General features: G+C 41.6%; 1 protein-coding gene across 1 annotated transcript; it reads right to left on the reverse strand.

Moving 5' to 3' along the window:
- Nucleotides 1-2,989: 2,989 nt before the first annotated feature.
- On the reverse strand, nucleotides 2,990-15,531 carry lmo4b (LIM domain only 4b). The gene is made up of 5 exons (XM_026346496.1): nucleotides 15,027-15,531; nucleotides 13,242-13,482; nucleotides 8,690-8,786; nucleotides 7,821-7,976; nucleotides 2,990-4,228 (listed from the first exon to the last, which is right to left on the reverse strand). Exons 2-5 carry the CDS (start codon nucleotides 13,475-13,477, stop codon nucleotides 4,220-4,222), a joined length of 498 nt encoding a protein of 165 aa, XP_026202281.1. The 5' UTR covers nucleotides 13,478-13,482; nucleotides 15,027-15,531; the 3' UTR covers nucleotides 2,990-4,219.
- Nucleotides 15,532-18,409: the final 2,878 nt, after the last annotated feature.

Here is an 18,409-nt window from a genome sequence, read left to right on the forward strand (position 1 = left end):
ATAATTTTCACAGGTTTTGGCAAAATCTGATTAAGACTGGCCAAGAAAACAGATGGATGAATGGACTAATGAAGGACCAAATAAAGAAATTATAGTTGAATGATTGTTTGGAGGAAGTTCAATATAGGAAATATAGGAAATGGCTAATACTGGAAAAACGGTTTCGAGAACAACATACAAATAACACGTGTCCACCTTGTAGAGTTCCCATATTGTAATAATTAATGCTATTAATGTAATATGTAATAACAATAAGTGACAAACCTTTTGACCTTGAAACACTCGGCTGGCTAAAATTAGCAAACGTACAACACAAACTATCATTTATGTTAATGGTTGTGAGCTTAGGCCGTTTTTCAAATTAGCCATCAAACAGATGCAAGTATGACCAGTGTCCTAAACCTCAGTGCTAGACCAAATGGCAAAAGCGCAGAGAAAAGGATAGGGCCATCTGTGGCACCAGGCTGCTGTTCCACTGTGAGATTTGTTTCAGATTCACATTTGTTTCATAACAGTTTTTCAAATGGATGGAGCGTATGATCGCAGGCCGCGTGAAGGCAGCCCCTTCCCAGACCTGTCCTTTGAATAAACCTAGAAAAATGTTGTTATTATTACCTATATATATATATATATATGTGTGTGTGTGTGTGTGTGTGTACACATTAAACATTAAAGGAAACTTGTTTGGCAGCTTCCCTCGGTTTGCACAGCTCGTCATGCAGAGCCCAGCATCTACTTTACCATAACAATCTCCCAATCACGCTGATAATCAAAAACGTTCGGCAGAATGAAGACATAAACTAATTACAAATAAATACAAGGTGACTAATCATAAGTAATCCAGTTGTGGGGCATCAGCAGGCTCCCCAGTGAGAGCAGGAAGGAGCTGGAGTTGAGGCAAAGTGATTTCCCTTAGGCAGACATGCCATTTGAGTGTGCTCCATTGTTGTGGGTGAGATCCATTAGTCCTCACTCTGGTTTGTCAGATCAAAGCCAATTCTCACATATGGATTATGTGTAAATAGTGTTTTTTTAAAACATAATTTCAGTCAGTCTGGAATTTAGCAATTGGACTTGTTCAATAAGTTGATTTTAAAAGGCGTATGAATGTGTTTGAGTGTGTGTGTGTGTGTGTGTGTGTGTGTGTGTATGTGTTTGCACACGTGTACAGCTTATGTGTGTACGTGTGTGTGTGTGTGTGTAAACTGCTTAATGGAACCAAGCGGATTTCATAATGGAAAAGGCCAGCGTTAGTTTAGCACGAAACGCTGTTGTTCTGATGCGGATTACTGAGGTCACTTTAAAGCAAAATCAAACCGCAAATCAACTTAAAGGATAATTCATTTTTAAAAATCTGATACTCTGGTGTTTAATAAGCAGGTGAAAGTGGAATGCATGCTCTGCATATCAAGCATGGACCACAAGTGTAGCATGTTTCATAATTCATACTGAAATCATCCTAAAAGACCTTAAATCAAATGCATGAGTTAAGCTAAATGAGGATGATGGTTTTGAAGCATTTTCATCTAAGTCTTAATGCTGACCACATTTTGTGGATGTTTACATAGCTGTTCCCACAAAATTCCAATTTTAAGTAGTTCATAGAACCTCCAGCCAAAGCGCCCTTTAAATGTCATGTAAAAAAGCTGAATTATCCCTTGAGATTGTTTTAGTTTTTGTTAATCTGACCATATTGCTTTTGTGCATTTGCAATGAGATTGAGCTCCAGGAGGGCGGTTTTGAAGTTCAACTTACCACTAATGTTTACCAAGCAAACGCAGGGTGTATGATAATATTTGCTGCATTTATTCTGAAATCTGCTAAATTAAAATGGTTTTCTTTTTGTTGTTTACTGAAGTGCTGACTTAAGTTATGACTGTTAACTCCTTGTGTTTATCGACTGCGAGTCCAGACAGAAATATGGGCTCTGTCCTGGATTTGGATCTGGATTTTAGCATAGTCATATTAATCATTTATAGCATCAAAAAATGTTGCAGGACTTCTACCAAGTTGGATGGAAAAAGTTCAAATACCAATATAAGAAGTCCTCACAGACTGAGGGGAGCGTGTGGAAGTTGAACAAAAACATGGGAATGACGAGGACCTTGATGAGTAACCTTCCCCAAACGACTAAATCAATGACACAAATGATTTTTCTGTCTCAGTGGTTTAATGGATCCGTTTTCTTTTGCAGATTTTGGGGGTTGGTGGCTGACAGTGGGCCAGGACGAACAATACCCTATCTTCATGTAATTGACACTCACACAATTCCATTTGTATTTACACCCGTGCTTCTCCTCGGCTGACGTGTCAACATGTGTCCTATCTGAACCTACTGGCTGTAGGCTCATTTGTGGCCTACTGAAACAATGAAGGCTAAATGTCATGAACGTCCATGCACACGATCGGTATTAGAGCTTTGCCACAACATTCACAAACCATAAAAACCCTTGTAGGACTCAAAAACTGTCTGCTTATACTTTCGGGCATTCGGAAACTCTGGCATTGAAAAGAGCTCATTTGGGAGACTCTTGTTGGATCCCAGTTCCAATTTGAACTACAAACGTTTGTTTACTCGTCAGGCCTATTTCCGCTTCTATTTGAGCTGATTTTTGCATGAAAGTCTTATCCTGTGCCGCAGCATTGTTTCAGCGAAAGCCCCTCTAGCTCATGAGGGGCCCTGACTCTGATGATAAGCGCATCAGCCATTACCGGGTCCCTCCTTCAGACCTATTAGGTCTTGCAAGGACTTCAAACACCAATTTGTTCTGCAAATAGCCCATTCAATTTGTGCCTGCCAAAGACAGACACCTCTCTCCCTCTCTGCAGTAATTGAATCTTCAAAGGGACATTTTCCTCTGTTTCTGTCAGGTATTAGAGTGATGAATAGCAAATGGTCATTTGAACAGAAAGAGAGGATACATGTTTATCCGCTTTCAGTTAGACGCTCATCATGCACCTTGATGATTGCTAGGCTGCAAATGAAACGGCAGCGCTGCAGGATCTTCAACAGAGGATTTTCAATGGTAAGGCAGACACGCACCGACATCAGGCCTTTAAATGACAGATAACTTCTTGGGCACTTAGCTAAGGGGAAGTTGTAGTAATTATGTAATTTAGACAGAGACACCACCTAAATGCTTCATTGGGGAAAAACAAGTGAGTAAACATTTACGTATAAATATAAACCCACATTCATCAAACTCTAACACATTCTTAAGTTTTACAATAAATTTATGGAGGCTTATAATCTTCAGTATTTTTATTAATTAAATACACCATACTGGAGCAAATGTATCGGAAAATATCACAAATAAATTTCTCTTTCATTCAGCATTTATATGTTGGTGATGATCTCTACATTACTGACTGTAAGCAACTTTCTTCAGTTTGCCATGGGTTCAGGTTTTGAGGAGAGGAGGTGGGTGGTTGGGGGGCTGGAGCGGAGTGCGGAGAGGTCGAATGTACTGTAGCCACGCTTGGACAACGACATTTACATGCAAACTGTACATACATGGTAGTTTTACAAATACACCAAGAAGAGTGTTCATGATTTGTTTTCCACAAAAAGCCACAGATTTTTTAAAACCCCATCTTTTATATATATATATATATATATATATTTATATAGACCACCAAAGAAAAGCAACAAACAAAAAAAAAAAACATTCCCCTTTGACAACACTTAAAACCTATAAAGTGGAAACACCATGTTGTTGGGAAATGAGTATAGAAAAGGAAGAGAAGAAAAATGAAAAGGTCCCAGTTCCCCCCCCAAATGTCTTTAAACAAATTCTGCAGAGTTGAAAAGCCTGCATCTCTTTAACCTCATTAGTCTTTTTCTCTTTCCCTCACTTCAGTCACAACATCCTCTTGTGGGTTATTTAATTTTGTCTTCCTGAAGAGTCCCCTTGGATTCTGATCGGGCTCCTGTCTTTTAATTCCAAGGTCATGGAGTCCTCAGCATCCCGATTGAGGTGCGTTAAGTGCAAGTATCCACCCATACTTGGGGAAAAGCCAAGGTTGAAGGCTGAGCGTAGGGTATGGGTTGCAGAAATAAAAGTCAGGTTACTGGTAAGATGGGTAGAGGATTCCTTTAGGGCAAAGGGCCTGGGAGCACAGCTAAAAGGCTGGGGTGCTGCTGATCCACGCTGTCTCAGGTGACAATGAGTAAGGGCTAAAATGAAGGCACACGTCCTGCTTCCCACACAGCTCCCGCCTAACACACCTGAATAGTGACAGACAAAAAAACAAAACATTAAATAATGGCAGGCCGTCCTTAAGATCATCAGTTAACAAAATGTCATCAACGTTGCTTCCTGATGAATCAACTTTCCTCCTGCTCCAGTGTTTCATTTATTGATCAGTCAGGCTTTGAAAACCATCTGGTGTCCCATTTACTTACACAGTTAGTATGTGAACCTTTTGGAATTTCATGTTTTTTTGCAATCTGATCTTCATTTAAGCCTGAAGTATCAACAAATATAATGTACCTAAAATAATAACATAAAGAAAAATTCTGATCTGTCAAGTCTTAATTGATTAACAACCGTAAAAACCTCATCAGTGATAGCAGAAAAAGTATGTGAACACTAGTGACCTCAAAAAAGCTAACTGAACTCAGGCATTAGCATACCTGGAAAAAAATTAGTTTGGAGTTGTGGACTAGAGCTACTTTGACTGACAAAAACTGCTTAAACTTTTTGAGTTTGCCTCGTACAAGAAGAAGATGCTTATGTGAGCCATGCCTGGCCAAAACGAGCTTTCAGAGGATCTACAATCACAATTGTTGATTTATATAAAGCTGGAAAGGGTTAGAAAGTGAGAACAAGACAAGACTTTAGAAATTCACCAGTCTACAGTCTACAAATGGAGACACTTTGAGACTGTGGCTACTCTACCAAGAAGTGGGCAGTCAGTCAAAATGACCCCAAGAGCACAACAAACCCTCATTAATAAGGTAAAGAAAGAGCCAAAGAGACAACCAAAGATCTGAATGCATCATTGGAACTGGCACTTGGAACACCTGTGTTCATGAGTCTACCAGCAGGGTGTCTATGGCAGGACACCACGAAGGAAGCCGCTGCTTACTAAAAAGAACATTTCTGAACGCCTGAAGTTTGTCAAAGAGCACACTGACACTCCAAAACAGTATTGGCAAAATGTTTTGTACATTGAAAAATGCTTTGCTGCATCAAGGTCTGGCCAGTTTACAGTGATGACCCAAAACACCAGATCAAGTCCACAACAGGATGGCTTCAAAAAAACAAAATCCACCTTTTGGAGTGGCCAAGTCAAAGCCCAGACTTCCACCCAATAGAGATGCTATGGAACGACTTGAAGAAAAAAAGAATATGACAGAGCTAAAGCAGTTCTGCAGGAAGAATGGACTAAAATTCCTCCTGAACAATGTGCAGGTCTGATCCACAGCTACAGGAAGTGCCTGGTTGAGGTTATTGCTGTCAAGATGGTCATCCAGTTAACAATTAACAGTTCACATACTTTTTCCACTAGCACTATGAGATATTATTTATGGTTGTTCTTAATAAAGACATGAAAAATCAAAATGTTTTAGTTTTATTATTTTAGACACAGTATATTTGTTAATACTCTTGATATAGGTGAAGATCAGATCACGTTATATGACAAATTAATGCAGAAAACCATGAAATTCCAAAGGGTTCAACATACTTTTTCTTGCCACTGTAGCATTAACTTAAAAGTGCATTCATGAAGCGATTCTCTTTGGTATAATTATAACCACGCTCCAACATAACTGCAGGAGGTGTTCAGTCCTGTGAAACAGAAAAATGCAGGGGAGTAAAGACAATTATCTGTCTGGGTTCCATCAGTATCCAACGTTTTCATCTTTCTTGTTTTGTTTTTTTTTCCTCTTTCATAATTCTAAGAGGCGATTTATTTTTGCCTTCATCCCTGAAATCACTAGGAGGGCTTCAGTCTATTAGTAATTGCAAACTCCTACTTGGAGGCTAATTAAAGTGACTGACGCTGGGAGGGTCTCACTCCCCTGGGTCAAAGCAGCTCTGTTCGAGAGAGGTAATTTGTCTGTTGTGAACAAAGAGATTAGAAAGAAGCTGGGAAGAAAGCTTAATAAATGAGCATCAAATGTCCCACGCCCTGAACGTGGACAACACCAATTATGTCATAGCAAAATCACACAGAACCAAAACAATGGTCAGTGTGTTCCTGTGACTGCTCCATTTTCTCTCTGCTAAACCAGCCTGCACTTCTCGACTCAATTTATGTAGTTGTAGTAGCTGTTGAGGATACATGAGGTGTATTGATTTTGAGAGGAGTAACTCTGTGTTATTTGAGGCTGTCCAAATTCTTCTTTAGCAAAAGACATGAGAACGCTCGTGTGATGAAGTGCTTCATTCTCCTGATTTCACTCACCGAGATAACAAAAGCATCCTGAGAGTGTTCCCACTGAGCGATGTGTCTCTGTTTATTTAATAATTCTCTCTCCGCTATAATTAAAGCACCAGGGCCAATATTCAGATTGCATTTTAGCATCAATAATTCAGCGGTTTTCACTACAATTGATGTTGGTGCATAAATAAACAATGAGGCCTCATATTTACTACGCCAGCCGTGCTACAAGAGACACTGGGGGTGGGAGTAAGGACTTAAACAGACATTTAAAATTAAGCTAGATAATGCAGCAGCTTTCAATTTAAATGTGAGGAGCTCTAAGAGCTGATTTGTAAAAGTGACAAGCCCTTAAAAGGTCTGTGACGTGGAGGAAGGGAGGGAATGAGTGTGTGTGTGTGTGTGTGTGTGTGTGTGTGTGGTGTGTGTGTGTGTGTGTGTGTGTGTGGGGGGGGGGGGGGGGGGGGGGGGCTTAATGGAGTTCTACCTCTCTTCTACTCACAAAACCACTCAAGGTGAAATGCATGCTCCCAACAATATAATTCCTCTTTCAGTCTGACTGTGACACACTGCAAACACCTCCCATATCTCTCTGTGTGCTGTGTGTGCAGACAAGGTATCAATAAAGCTCCTTGTTGTGAGGCAAAAATGATTATATCTCCTGTGGGCAGAATGAAGCTGTCCTGAAGAATGAAGTTATCCTTCGTATATGATTAGGCCTTCTGTTTTGCTTTCACTGGAGGCATCAAGATCAAATCAGAGAAAGCCATGATGACAGCTTTCATGATGTACAGTGCTGCAGTTTGCCGTCTGTGTCCAACCTCAGGCCTTGGATACATCTTTTTGGCCTTGGTGTAATAACTTAGCCCAGGTGATCCCAGTCTTGGTGATAGAGTAGTCAAATGCTGTTTTAAACACTCTGCATTAACGGTAACATGTGTCATTTTTCAGCACAATTGCAAGTCTGGCTCCAGGACAGCAAATAAATTCAAGATGAGTCGAATATGTATCTGCTCATAACAAACTGAGTGCGAGGACAGCAGTACAAAAAAATAATTTTCACATGTTTTGTGCTGACGCTTAATACAGATTTTCTGAGTGCGTGTCCTCCAACAAGAATGATGGAAAAATCCATTGGCTGTCTAAAAATAAAATTCATCTCTGCTCTGTAAGATTTAATATCTGCTGCATGCCTTGCAGTGGAGTTGAATCGACGACATCAATATAAACAGAGTGAAAAATGTTGGTGTGAAAATTACAGATGTTTTTCTTTTCCTGCTAATGACTGCAGCTGACTGATGACAAGCTCTTACTGGCTCGCCCTTTACTTTGAAATCATCAGCCTGCTGCCTGTCCTAATACTTTGAAAAGAGACCACAAAGAAGTCAGGAGCAGAGAAGTTCAGGGTGGTGGGTGGGTGGGGGTCTTACCTTCTGGTCAGGCAATAGAGGGTTCGTCTGCAGTGAACTCAAATGACCGTTGATGAGTGCTGTGGGTCTGTCGTGTTCGCAGAAGAGGCTGCCATTGATGTAGTGGAACCGGTCCCCGGGAACGAGCCGGTTCCGGCAGGTGGAACATGTGAAACACTGTGGAGGGGGAGGCAGGGAACAGAAAGGGAACTGATCACAACCAGGCCTGCGGACCACAAGGCAGCGCTCGATCCTATTATGTAATAGCACCTTGGAGCCAACACACATGCTAGTGAACAGATACACACACACAGACCTGTTTGTATTTCTGCACAAACGTGTGTCCAGGTACTAATTAACAGACTTTTTAAAGCTTTTTATGATTCATTTTTCATTTTGAATGATTGTTTGTTCTATAATAAATTTATTTTTATAATATAAAGTATAAAAAAGTTTGTTGTATGAAATACAGATTTACTGAAGCACATTTTGATGTTTTGATGAAAAGCAGCATTTCTCACAATGTAGAATCTGAATGTTCTTCACTAATAAGACATCTTAATTCAGACAAGCTGCATAATGAATAAAGGTAACAACTTTATTTATCTATGTAAGCGGCACGCCTGAGTGGACCATAAGGGTCGGTAGTTTGATCCCAGGCTCCTGCTGGCTGCGTGTTGTAGTGTCCTTGGACAAAGCGCTACATCCTCAACCAGTAGTATCAGCACCTTGAATGGCAGCTGTCCTCAACAACAATGTCCCCATGGAATCATTATTAAAAGTATTTCACAATCAAAAACAACAAAACAAAAAACAACCAATAACAATAAAAACTGAATGTAGCCTTCCTTCCTTTAGTTTAAAGGCTCATAGAGAAAAGTGAAGTTTACCTTGAGATGGTACACGTTGCCCTGCGCCCTCATTACCAGTTCGCTGGCTGGGATGGACTGACCACAAGCACTGCAAGCGCCGCTGTTTCCAAATAATCTAGCAGAAAAAAAGACAAAGAAGAAAAGGAGCAAGTGTTACAGTCTGCTGAGTGTGTGACTCCATGAAAACTGCATTCAGTGATAAGTTCACTATTCCCCAGCTCCATTTCTAACTTAAAGTAAAAACATGCAGGAGGAGGGAAGAAAACAAAAAGGAGGGAGAGAAACAGAAAGTCATCACAATATCAACAGAAAAATAAATCCTCCAGTCCTCACCCCTCTACAAGCATCTAGCGCTGAAACTGCATATTACTTTTGGTGCACATTTTTTGCAACCTAATAATAACCTGGAACATAAGCAATCAGGGCCTAAGAGGATTTGATTGTACATCTAGGCGGAGACATAGTGCTTTTGCCATTAGGACTCCTGTGAATGCTCTGTCAGTGCCGTGTTTCCATTAGAAACCCGTAGCTACTCGGGTTGATATATAATGTGCATGGGTTAACCTTTTCAATCATGGTGTCAACACTTTAGATTTGCTTCTGCTCATCTCTTACGTCCCTAACCTTCTCTCTCTCTCTCTCTTCCCTCTGCCTCTTGATAATGAAATGCTTGCTCCAGCTTCCCTTCTATCTTCCTTCTGAGTCCACAATTTAGATTACTTCATCTCGGTGAGCAGCAAACTGAATGAAATTTCGATTTGAGCAGAAAGTAATTTACTGGGATCTGGACCCATTTGTCATCATATCTCACCGGGTGTTTGCTCTATCACTGCACTTTTCCTAAGCAATCAAATAAGACCACAGCATCTGACATGCTCCGGAGAGAAGGGGATAGAGAGGGAGAGGGATGGAAAAAGAAAGGGATACGGTGAGTAGTTAACATTGGTGTGTGTGTGTGTGTGTGTGTGTGTGAAGTAAAGTTGTTAAAATTAACAAGAAAAAGAAGTGTTGTAAGGCTTACATTTTTTTCTGTTCAGACATTCTTGAGGACAAATTTATGAAAAGTATTTAACAAATTCACGTTGAGACGAAGACTAAACACTTGCACCATCCCAACCATAACCCAAGCAGTTGTTAGATATATTGACAAACAAACAAGCCAGAGCTCTCTGCAAAGGGACACAGAAATGGCTTTCAATAAGACAGGCTAGGCAGAAGCAAATTTTGTCTTGGCATCATTTGGAAAGGCTCCATCAAAACTCAATTTCAGAAACTAATTAACTGGAGACTGTCGTCACAACACTGCCAATTCGTGGCTTGCACTGGGACAAACATGATAGTGGAAATGAACATATAGAGTCTTGCTTTAAGACTCTTGTGCTCATACACGGTGTGTGTGCACAGAAGCAAAACTACACTTCTTTCCTGCATATCAAAGCCGCCTCATTCTAAAACTCAACCTCAGAGCTCAGATTAAACACAAGCGTTCCTTGTGTTCAAGTTGAATTTATTCCTCAAGGAGCTTCCTCCGCGAGAAAGCTTTTGAGAGGTGTCGAAACAAAGACAACGGGACGTTTTCACCGCAGCCTTTTGTATTTTACCACAGTGTAGTACCAGGTTGATTATTTTTAACAGGGGATAGCTCTTCATAGTATTTGATTTAAGGAGCCAGAGCTTTTAGGTGCTCAATTAAGCTGCTATATCGGTTTGAACTTGGGCTCTAATGGCCTCTTCTGTCACTGAACTAAAGCGCCGAGGTGAAGCAGACACCCCAGGTCAGTATAATTAAGGCCAAGGGACTCTTTATTTGCAATGACACATCTGGTTTCTGCCTTTCTCCCTCTAAAAAAGCAGTGGTTCTTAATACGTTTCTGGAGGATGGATTTATCTTGATTTATCTGTTTTCTTCCCCCGTGGATCTGACTTTGCTACGACCAACACGTCTGATTAAATTAAATAACAAACAAAAAAACACATTTGGAGCTGTCTGTTGTGTATATAGGCAACGACTATTGGATTTCATTTCAGCACTGACTGCCAGGTGAAATATAGCATGGCTTGCTGCTAGGCTGTCTGGTAAATGCAGACCTCATTCACCAAGGCCTTTGAGTAGGGTAAAATTACCCCACAACAATGATTTCTGCAACACAGTCCATTAAAAATGCCTCTCTACATCAGCAGCCAAAGCACCTTAAAAGCACTAGGCCATATTGATACTGAAGCGGGGCTTTGCATAATGGCAGGAGCTGCATTAGAGAAAAGGGTGTAGGGGGCCGGGGATGGGATGGGGAGAGGTGGGTTTAGATTGTGAGGATGAGGGAGAGTGCGCGTGGATCTGTGCTGTGAATGTGCATGTGTTTTTGGAGGAAGGGGGATGGGGAGGTGTGCAAGCGTGCGTGTGTATGTGTGTTCAAGCAGGGGTGGAGGGGTGGTGGTGGATCAGCCAAATTACACTTGGTTAATTCAGAGTAACAGATCTGGCCCCAAGTGAATTGAAGGCCTTGAATTAATTCTGTTATGACAAATCAAGATAAACGTTTCCCCTAAATTGCATGCGATTTAATTAATTTCTGAGATCCCGTTTTTTTTCCTGGCCTAATAGTTCACATTCTCTTGTGCTGTCATAGTGCTTGAGTGGGCAGACTTCAAAGTGATATTAAATAACCAACTATTAGATTTACCTCACACATTCTATTGGAAAAGTGCCATTTAATTACCTAGGCTTATTCAATTAAGGGGACAGCATTCTCCCTGAATCCAGCAGCCACAAGTAAATTAATTCTCCCTCTACTAGCAGCCCACAGAAATAATATCACCTCCAGCTTAAAACAACATGATCCCCATAGCAAAAACAACTTTGGCTTTACGACTGACATTAAAGCTTTTTGTGGCGCTGCATGGAAATGAGAAAGCCGCTGCTTTCTCCTGTGATGTTTGTTGTGATATTCCTACTTGATTGATGGGAGATGGGTATCACTGCTGGCCAGACATACACCCTATTATGGGCATGATGTGATGCGTCTCCACTCGTGGTCAATCAGATGAGCATTTTCATATCAGCTGTATTAATATAAGTTTGGAGATATATCTGAAAATGGATGTCATATTGATAGTTTGGCAGTCTAGTACAAAAATGGGTCTGTCCCTTTAAGATGAGGGGGGAAAAAACAGCAGCAAATGGCCTTCGCAATAATCCCTCTTCTCTATCCGTCTTTCTCTCTTGCTCTCTCTCAAAAGCCAATTTGGTTAATTAAATGTTTTGTTTGCAGTGTGGCTCTCATTCATTTCGGACACGTCATTGGGAGAGGATACAAGCCAGGGACCAGATCTCATTAGATAAAACCCATCAGGACTAAAGGAAATGGAGGGGGACTATAATTAAAGCATTTAATTGTGTAGACTCACTGTCAGATGTTTTTTTCCCCCACTCCTGTCTTTATCTCTACAGAGATCTCATGGTTCCATAATATGCGTTTTAGCTCTTCCACCAAGCATGCTCTCATTACAAGTGGAAAGGTGTATCTGCATTTTTCCCCCTTCCAATTTTAATTACGTTATAGTCCCATTATGAATGAAGCACCCCATTGACTTCCTCATCCTTTTTATGAGGTGGGTGTGAGAGCGCACAGGCACACTTCAGATTTTGAATTAGATTTAATAGCAGCGTTGCATGTTGACTGCGATACAGTACCATGTTTTAGAATAATGCAAAAGAAATTAATCCATTTCAGATACATTCATTTATTATAATTCTTTCTTTGTTTAGTAAACTGAAGTGTTACAGAATAACACATTAATTAATAGATCAGCATTTTTCTTCCACCCCAGTGTGATTCAAGAAAGTATCTGAACTTTCTTGAAACTGTGCCTGGTCTTGTCACATCAGACTGCTCTTATCAATAAGCTCTGGTTGGGTGTCTGGCTCTCCTACTTCAATATTTAAAAAAGCTTTCTTTGCTAATTAATGGTGCTTTCCTGCTACATGAAAAGGTTTAAGTATATATTTATAAAAAACAAGAATAAAACCCAAATCGAACACTGTACACACTTCCCTGAACAAACATACCATAAATCATACAAGACCAATTTTCTGTCCTTCAGTTGACCATGAACAGCAAACAGGACAGATATGCAGATGGCCTGCAGAACAACTCATTTGTTTTGTGCTCTGTCAACATGCCAGCATGTCTGACCTCTTTCGGGGGAGACCAGGGAGACTTCAACCAGGATACTTTAATGAGCACTGATGATGTTAGTACAATTTGAGACACATGTTCTGCAGAAAAACATCCAACCTTGCAGCTCATTGCATGACGAGCAAAGATCTACGTAAATCAAGACCTGGTTTTAACTTAATGTCATGTTATTGCTTTATATATTCCAGGGCTTTTAAAAGTAAAGTTGTCTGGTTTCTGAATAATACAACTGTCCAAAAGACTCGTGCAACATGGGTAGTGAGTTAACTGAAGCATCAGAACAACTTACGTGGTAATAACAATCGGTGACAGTCGTCTGAAAATTTGCACTCATCTATGCAATACATTTGTGCACTACGAGGTCTTTTTCTCACCTGATATAGTCGTTTCTACAGAGGATCATGCCACTTTTTGTGTAGCACGACGTGCCGATTTCGCCCAGCTGGGCCTGGCAGCAGGAGCACTTGAGGCATCGGCTGTGCCAATAGCTGTCCATGGTGTAAAGGAGGAAGCGGTCTGCGATTTTGCCCCCGCAGCCTGCACACCGCTTCCAAGACAGAGAACCTGTGCCCACTGGTGGTGGCTGGCTGTTGCCTCCGGGATTCACCATTGTCCCTAAAAATACACACAAAGAAGATGATGTTGACAGTTCCATCAGTTGTGCAGGTCACACCCAGAAGGTTACAGCCTCTACTTTTGCCATGTAAATACCAGTTTGCACACAGTTGGGGAGCAGATCTGAGAACGGTCTGAGAAATTTAGAATTTCTTTACAATTGAGTGATGTGACATGAACCACACTCCAAAATTGAATCATCAAATTTCAAATTCCAGCCTCTTGAACATCTTGTTGCATCGGTGTGGTCTTTGAACGGCTGCAGATTGCAAAACATACCAAAGCACAATAGCTGATCTCATTAAGGGAACAGTTCAGAGTCCTGTCCTGCTACAAGAGAGCTACAAGTCATTTAGTACACTAATCTGCCCTTGATCTGTGTCTCATCCCCATGCTGTTGCTTCCTTGGACCTCTCATGATGAATGTCTGTTAACTGATAACACCGTGGGTCAAAGAAACAATTACACAGGACAGGCTTTTGTTGAGCTGAAATTCTAAATGGCATAATGCACTCTTTTGCAGTTTGACAAGCTGGGAGGTCGTAGTTTTTACAAAACGGAAGGAATGCTGTATGAATAGGCTGAAACAGACACATGTTGACATGTTGCTGTGTTTCCCAATAACTGCTGCTTTGTGGGAACTGAACTATTAATACGATCTGCCCTGTGAGCTCTAGACCAACATTCAACAGCACCTAAATAGGACACATAGCCCCCATATACCACAGAGCTCCTGTAATGATGTTAAGTGTTCTAATCTAATAAAATGCAGGCATTTGTTTCACCCGCTAAATGAACGCAGGTTTCTTTCAAATGTAGTCCTCTCCAATTTGGTCAGGCAGACTACATGCCTGGATAAAGCCAAATCTTTGTTGAAAGGCAGGTAGGCTAATTAGAGATGGGAGGGGAGGGGAGGGGGGGGGGGGGGGTGCACACAGAAAAGCATTCAGTAAGCCCATTAGCGATGGCTCTTAGGGACAAACCACAGCGTACCTCAGTGCTGATTAAATCTAAAAGGAGATGAATCAAAAAGCCGACCTGAAAGTGACTCCCTGGATAAACAAGACAGACCATCGTCAAGTTTCATTCAGAGAGGAGTTTCTTTTTTCCGCTGAGGGATGGAGGGGACAGGAGGAGAAGTGGGAAGAGGAGGGGGGGGGGGCGGCTTTTAACTTAAATGGGCTAACTCAAGTAATTACACGGGCAGGCAATTTGGGCACAGAGACCAAGATAGAAGAAAATAAAGAGAGAGAGAGGGAGAGGGGGGGAGCCGTGTGCTAAAAGGTCCTGTCCGCTGGCTGCTGCTGCTCTTTAATGGAAAATAACGTGATGCTAGAAGAAATGTACCATCACACTGCGGGATAAACAACCATACAGATACCTTCACTATTAACAGCCTGAAAAGATCAAACCCAGGCGGACTCGACGAGGCTGGTTTCAAGCGGAAAACAGCTGTAATTACGAAGACAAAAAATAATAATAATAATAATAATTATATTAATAATTCACCGCGCGACATAGCTCAAGTACGAAGAACCACCCACCTCGTTTGTCTCTGTTAAGTGTAATGGCTGTAAAGTTGTTCACTTGACGGGCGGGGAGCGGAGCGGGGAGCGTCGGGGCTACGAGAGTCCCAGAAAAGTGCGCGGGACCGGCGACAACCTCAGCGAGGAGCCGAGCTCGTCTCTTCGCTGGCAGCAAATGGAGTTGTCAGGTAGTATTTCCACTGTTCCCGCTCCGCTGCCGCTTTACTGCTCTGCTTTTCGCCCGAACAGAAGGAGTCCATTGCAAGACGCAGTCACGGGGCTACGCATGCCGTAATTTCCTCAGTAAAAACAAAGCAGAGCGTGCGTCGGCAGGAGAGACGAAGGCAGAGGGTAGAGAGTGGAGAGTGGAGAGTGGCCGCTGTTCGCTCCGGTCTCCGGGCTCCGGTCCCGTTAGCTGCTTGCTCGACATGTGTCAGTGACAGGAAGACACCTCCAGTAAAAACCCCTTTTAGCCGCGTGACGAAGGGGCCGCGCCAGCCAATCAGAGCGCGGCGCATTGAAGGAGAATAACAAATCCAGCCAATCAGAGGGAGGCTTTCAGAGGCTGGAGACGGAGGAGACAGAGGAGAGGAGAGGAGAGGAGGAGAGGAGACGGAGGAGAGGAGGAGGAGAGGAGAGGAGAGGAGGGAGAGGAGAGGAGAGGAGAGGAGAGGAGAGGAGAGGAGAGGAGAGGAGAGGAGAGGAGAGGAGGAGAGGAAGAGGAGAGGAGAGGAGAGGAGGAGGAGGAGGAGAGGAAGAGGAGAGAGGAGAGGAGAGGAGAGGAGGAGAGGAGAGGAGAGGAGAGGAGAGGAGCGTCCAGAACACCCCACACACTGGCACGGACAGCTCAGACAGGCTGCAAAAGAAGAACAATCACACTGATCATCATCACAAACACAGAACAAGCCTGGTCTCGGCGGGCGTCCTCAGAAATTAACTGCAATACTCAGTGGTGTCGGCTAATTTATTATCTTCTGTGTTTCTAATTAATAAAGTGAATGATTGGCTACGTATCGTTTCATAAAAAGTGAGATTTGTTGTGTGATTTTGACTTGTTTCCATCAGGATCAGACTGAACTTCTTTTTTTTTTATACACTCAAGCTGCATGGCAACATCCAATAGGCTACATTCATCTCACGTCTGAGTTTAATTAGTTGACATTCAATAACTACTTAGTTTACCGAGGGTGACTCCAACCTCTGGAGAATATCGAGGCCTAATAGCTGCGTAGTGGCGCCATCGTCTGTCACTGGAAATAATCGCAGCGAGGCCTGCTGTCGTTTACAACCTCATTAAGCCTCGGGTCATTGGTTTCAACATCTATTAAGGCTAATCTGCAAGACCTCGTTTTGGCTGAGATCCTTTAATTCATCCAGTCATCAAAGGCACATGCACTGGAAGCAATTGCAACACCTTTTAATAAAAATAATGTGGTGCTGACATGTTTTCCAACGCGATGCTGGAAGAAAAAGGAATATCCGTCCTTTAAATTTAGCTTTTCCCTAATAAAAGGTTAAAGTGTTGCAGTGCAACAGCCTGAAAGTGAGCAAAAACAAGTGACGTGTTCAGTGGAACTTCAAAAAAAAAAAAAAAAAAAAAAGTGTTGCTGTTGTAGAAAAGTTCCCTCAGAGAAAAGTTGTTTGAGATTCACCGGGTTGAGTGGTTTTACATGACAAAACAGCTTTATTATAAGATGCCCCTGGCTTAATTAGAAAGACATCAGATGTATAAAGATGATCTTTTTCTTGACTTTAATTGTTTAATTATTCCTGCAGCTCCAAAGAGATTCTGCTGCATCAAGCTGATTTCCCTTTGGCAAAGCCAGTGCTACTCCACCTTGGTTTGAGCCATATTCTCCTGACGTCCCCATCAAGCCTCTCACTCGCTAGAACAAAAAAACCACAGAAGATGGCGAAGAATATCTTTTCCACCAAGGAATGATTAATTGATATAAATGATTAAAACAGAGGGAAATTATGAAATAGATTTGAAAAGAGGCCTCACGGGAAAAGCTTTGTTTGTTCCAGGCCTATTTTAATGAGCTTTTCATAACTGGGCAAGAGAAATTACTCTGCGTGTTCTTTTGCTGGAGCTCTCTTTGCAAAATAATTATGGCTATTTGAAGTGAGAAGGAGGAGGAGGTGGAGGGGTCAGAGAGCTGTGTGTGGGTGTGTGTGTGTGTGAGGGGGGGGGTGTTCCCTCACAAATTGATCATCTCCTTTCTCCGCTGAGATCTTTCAGTTCTGTGGCAGTTTCCAAGCAGCTGCATTATAAAGCAGACCAGATTAAAAAAAAAAAAAAAACAGCGACACACAACAATATGGTGTAACACTACTTCAATGTTTAAACAGGGACAAGAGAGCGTCAGATGTGGCTCGCAGTGTTGATTCTCCCCACAGGGGTGATCTCACCGAGATGAAAAGGAGACCACGGTGCTTCATAATGAAGCTGCTTGTCCTGTGGGAAAAAGCAAGAGCGCCACATTCAATACTGTGGTTAACTTCAGATTGGGATTCGCCTTGTGTTATATTCTATTAACATAACACTGAGAGGCCAATTTCAATTGGCTAGTTTACCCACTGCAGGCAGTCTTCTAACTAAACAACATGCAGGTCACCATAATGTTCTCAGACGCTCTACTCATAAGATCACATTAGATTGTTTACCACAGCTATGTGTGGCCTTGTCTCCTGTTTGTGATATAGCATCACATTCACTTTAGTGCAAGTGTGCGTGCGCTGTCTTTTAGAGAGAATGATATTCAGTTAGCTGAGCCAACTGATGAGAGAAGATTAGAGTTCAGATTATCTGCAGATAGAGGAGACCCACTCCATGACTGCACAGAGGATGGCAGACTCCGCAAAAAGATCTCCAAATGAAATCTACTGAACGAGCAGCAGGCTAAAAACACATTAAAGCAATGGTTTGACATTTTGCGCTAAGTTAGATGAGAGGACTGATAGTGTTCTCGTATCTGCTCTGTAAAATAGGTATAGCTTGTTGTTTCAACTTAAATATGAGTGAAAGCTGCCAAGACTTTATATTAAGTAAAAAATATATATATATATATATGCAATTTGCTCTTCAACAATACAACAATATTAATATTAATATTATCTTGTTTGAATGTTCCAACTTTTCTCAATGTACTGTGTATGTTAAAGACACCAAGAATGTGTCTATCCATAACTTCTAAGTAAGTTCATAAGTTAAAAAACGTGAGTCTCTGGTGACTGACAACAGCTGCATTCTTTAAAGTCTGCTATTATACTATTTATCTTTCTTTCCCTTTTTAAAAAATAATTTCAAGTTCTGAAATGTTTGAAATTTTAAGTTAAGCACTAAAATGTAAACTTTTATGTTAAAATGTACTTAAAGTCAAAAAAGTTAGCTAATTCCA

Source organism: Anabas testudineus, chromosome 4 (assembly GCF_900324465.2).
Source record: "Anabas testudineus chromosome 4, fAnaTes1.2, whole genome shotgun sequence".
Taxonomy (NCBI): domain Eukaryota; kingdom Metazoa; phylum Chordata; class Actinopteri; order Anabantiformes; family Anabantidae; genus Anabas; species Anabas testudineus.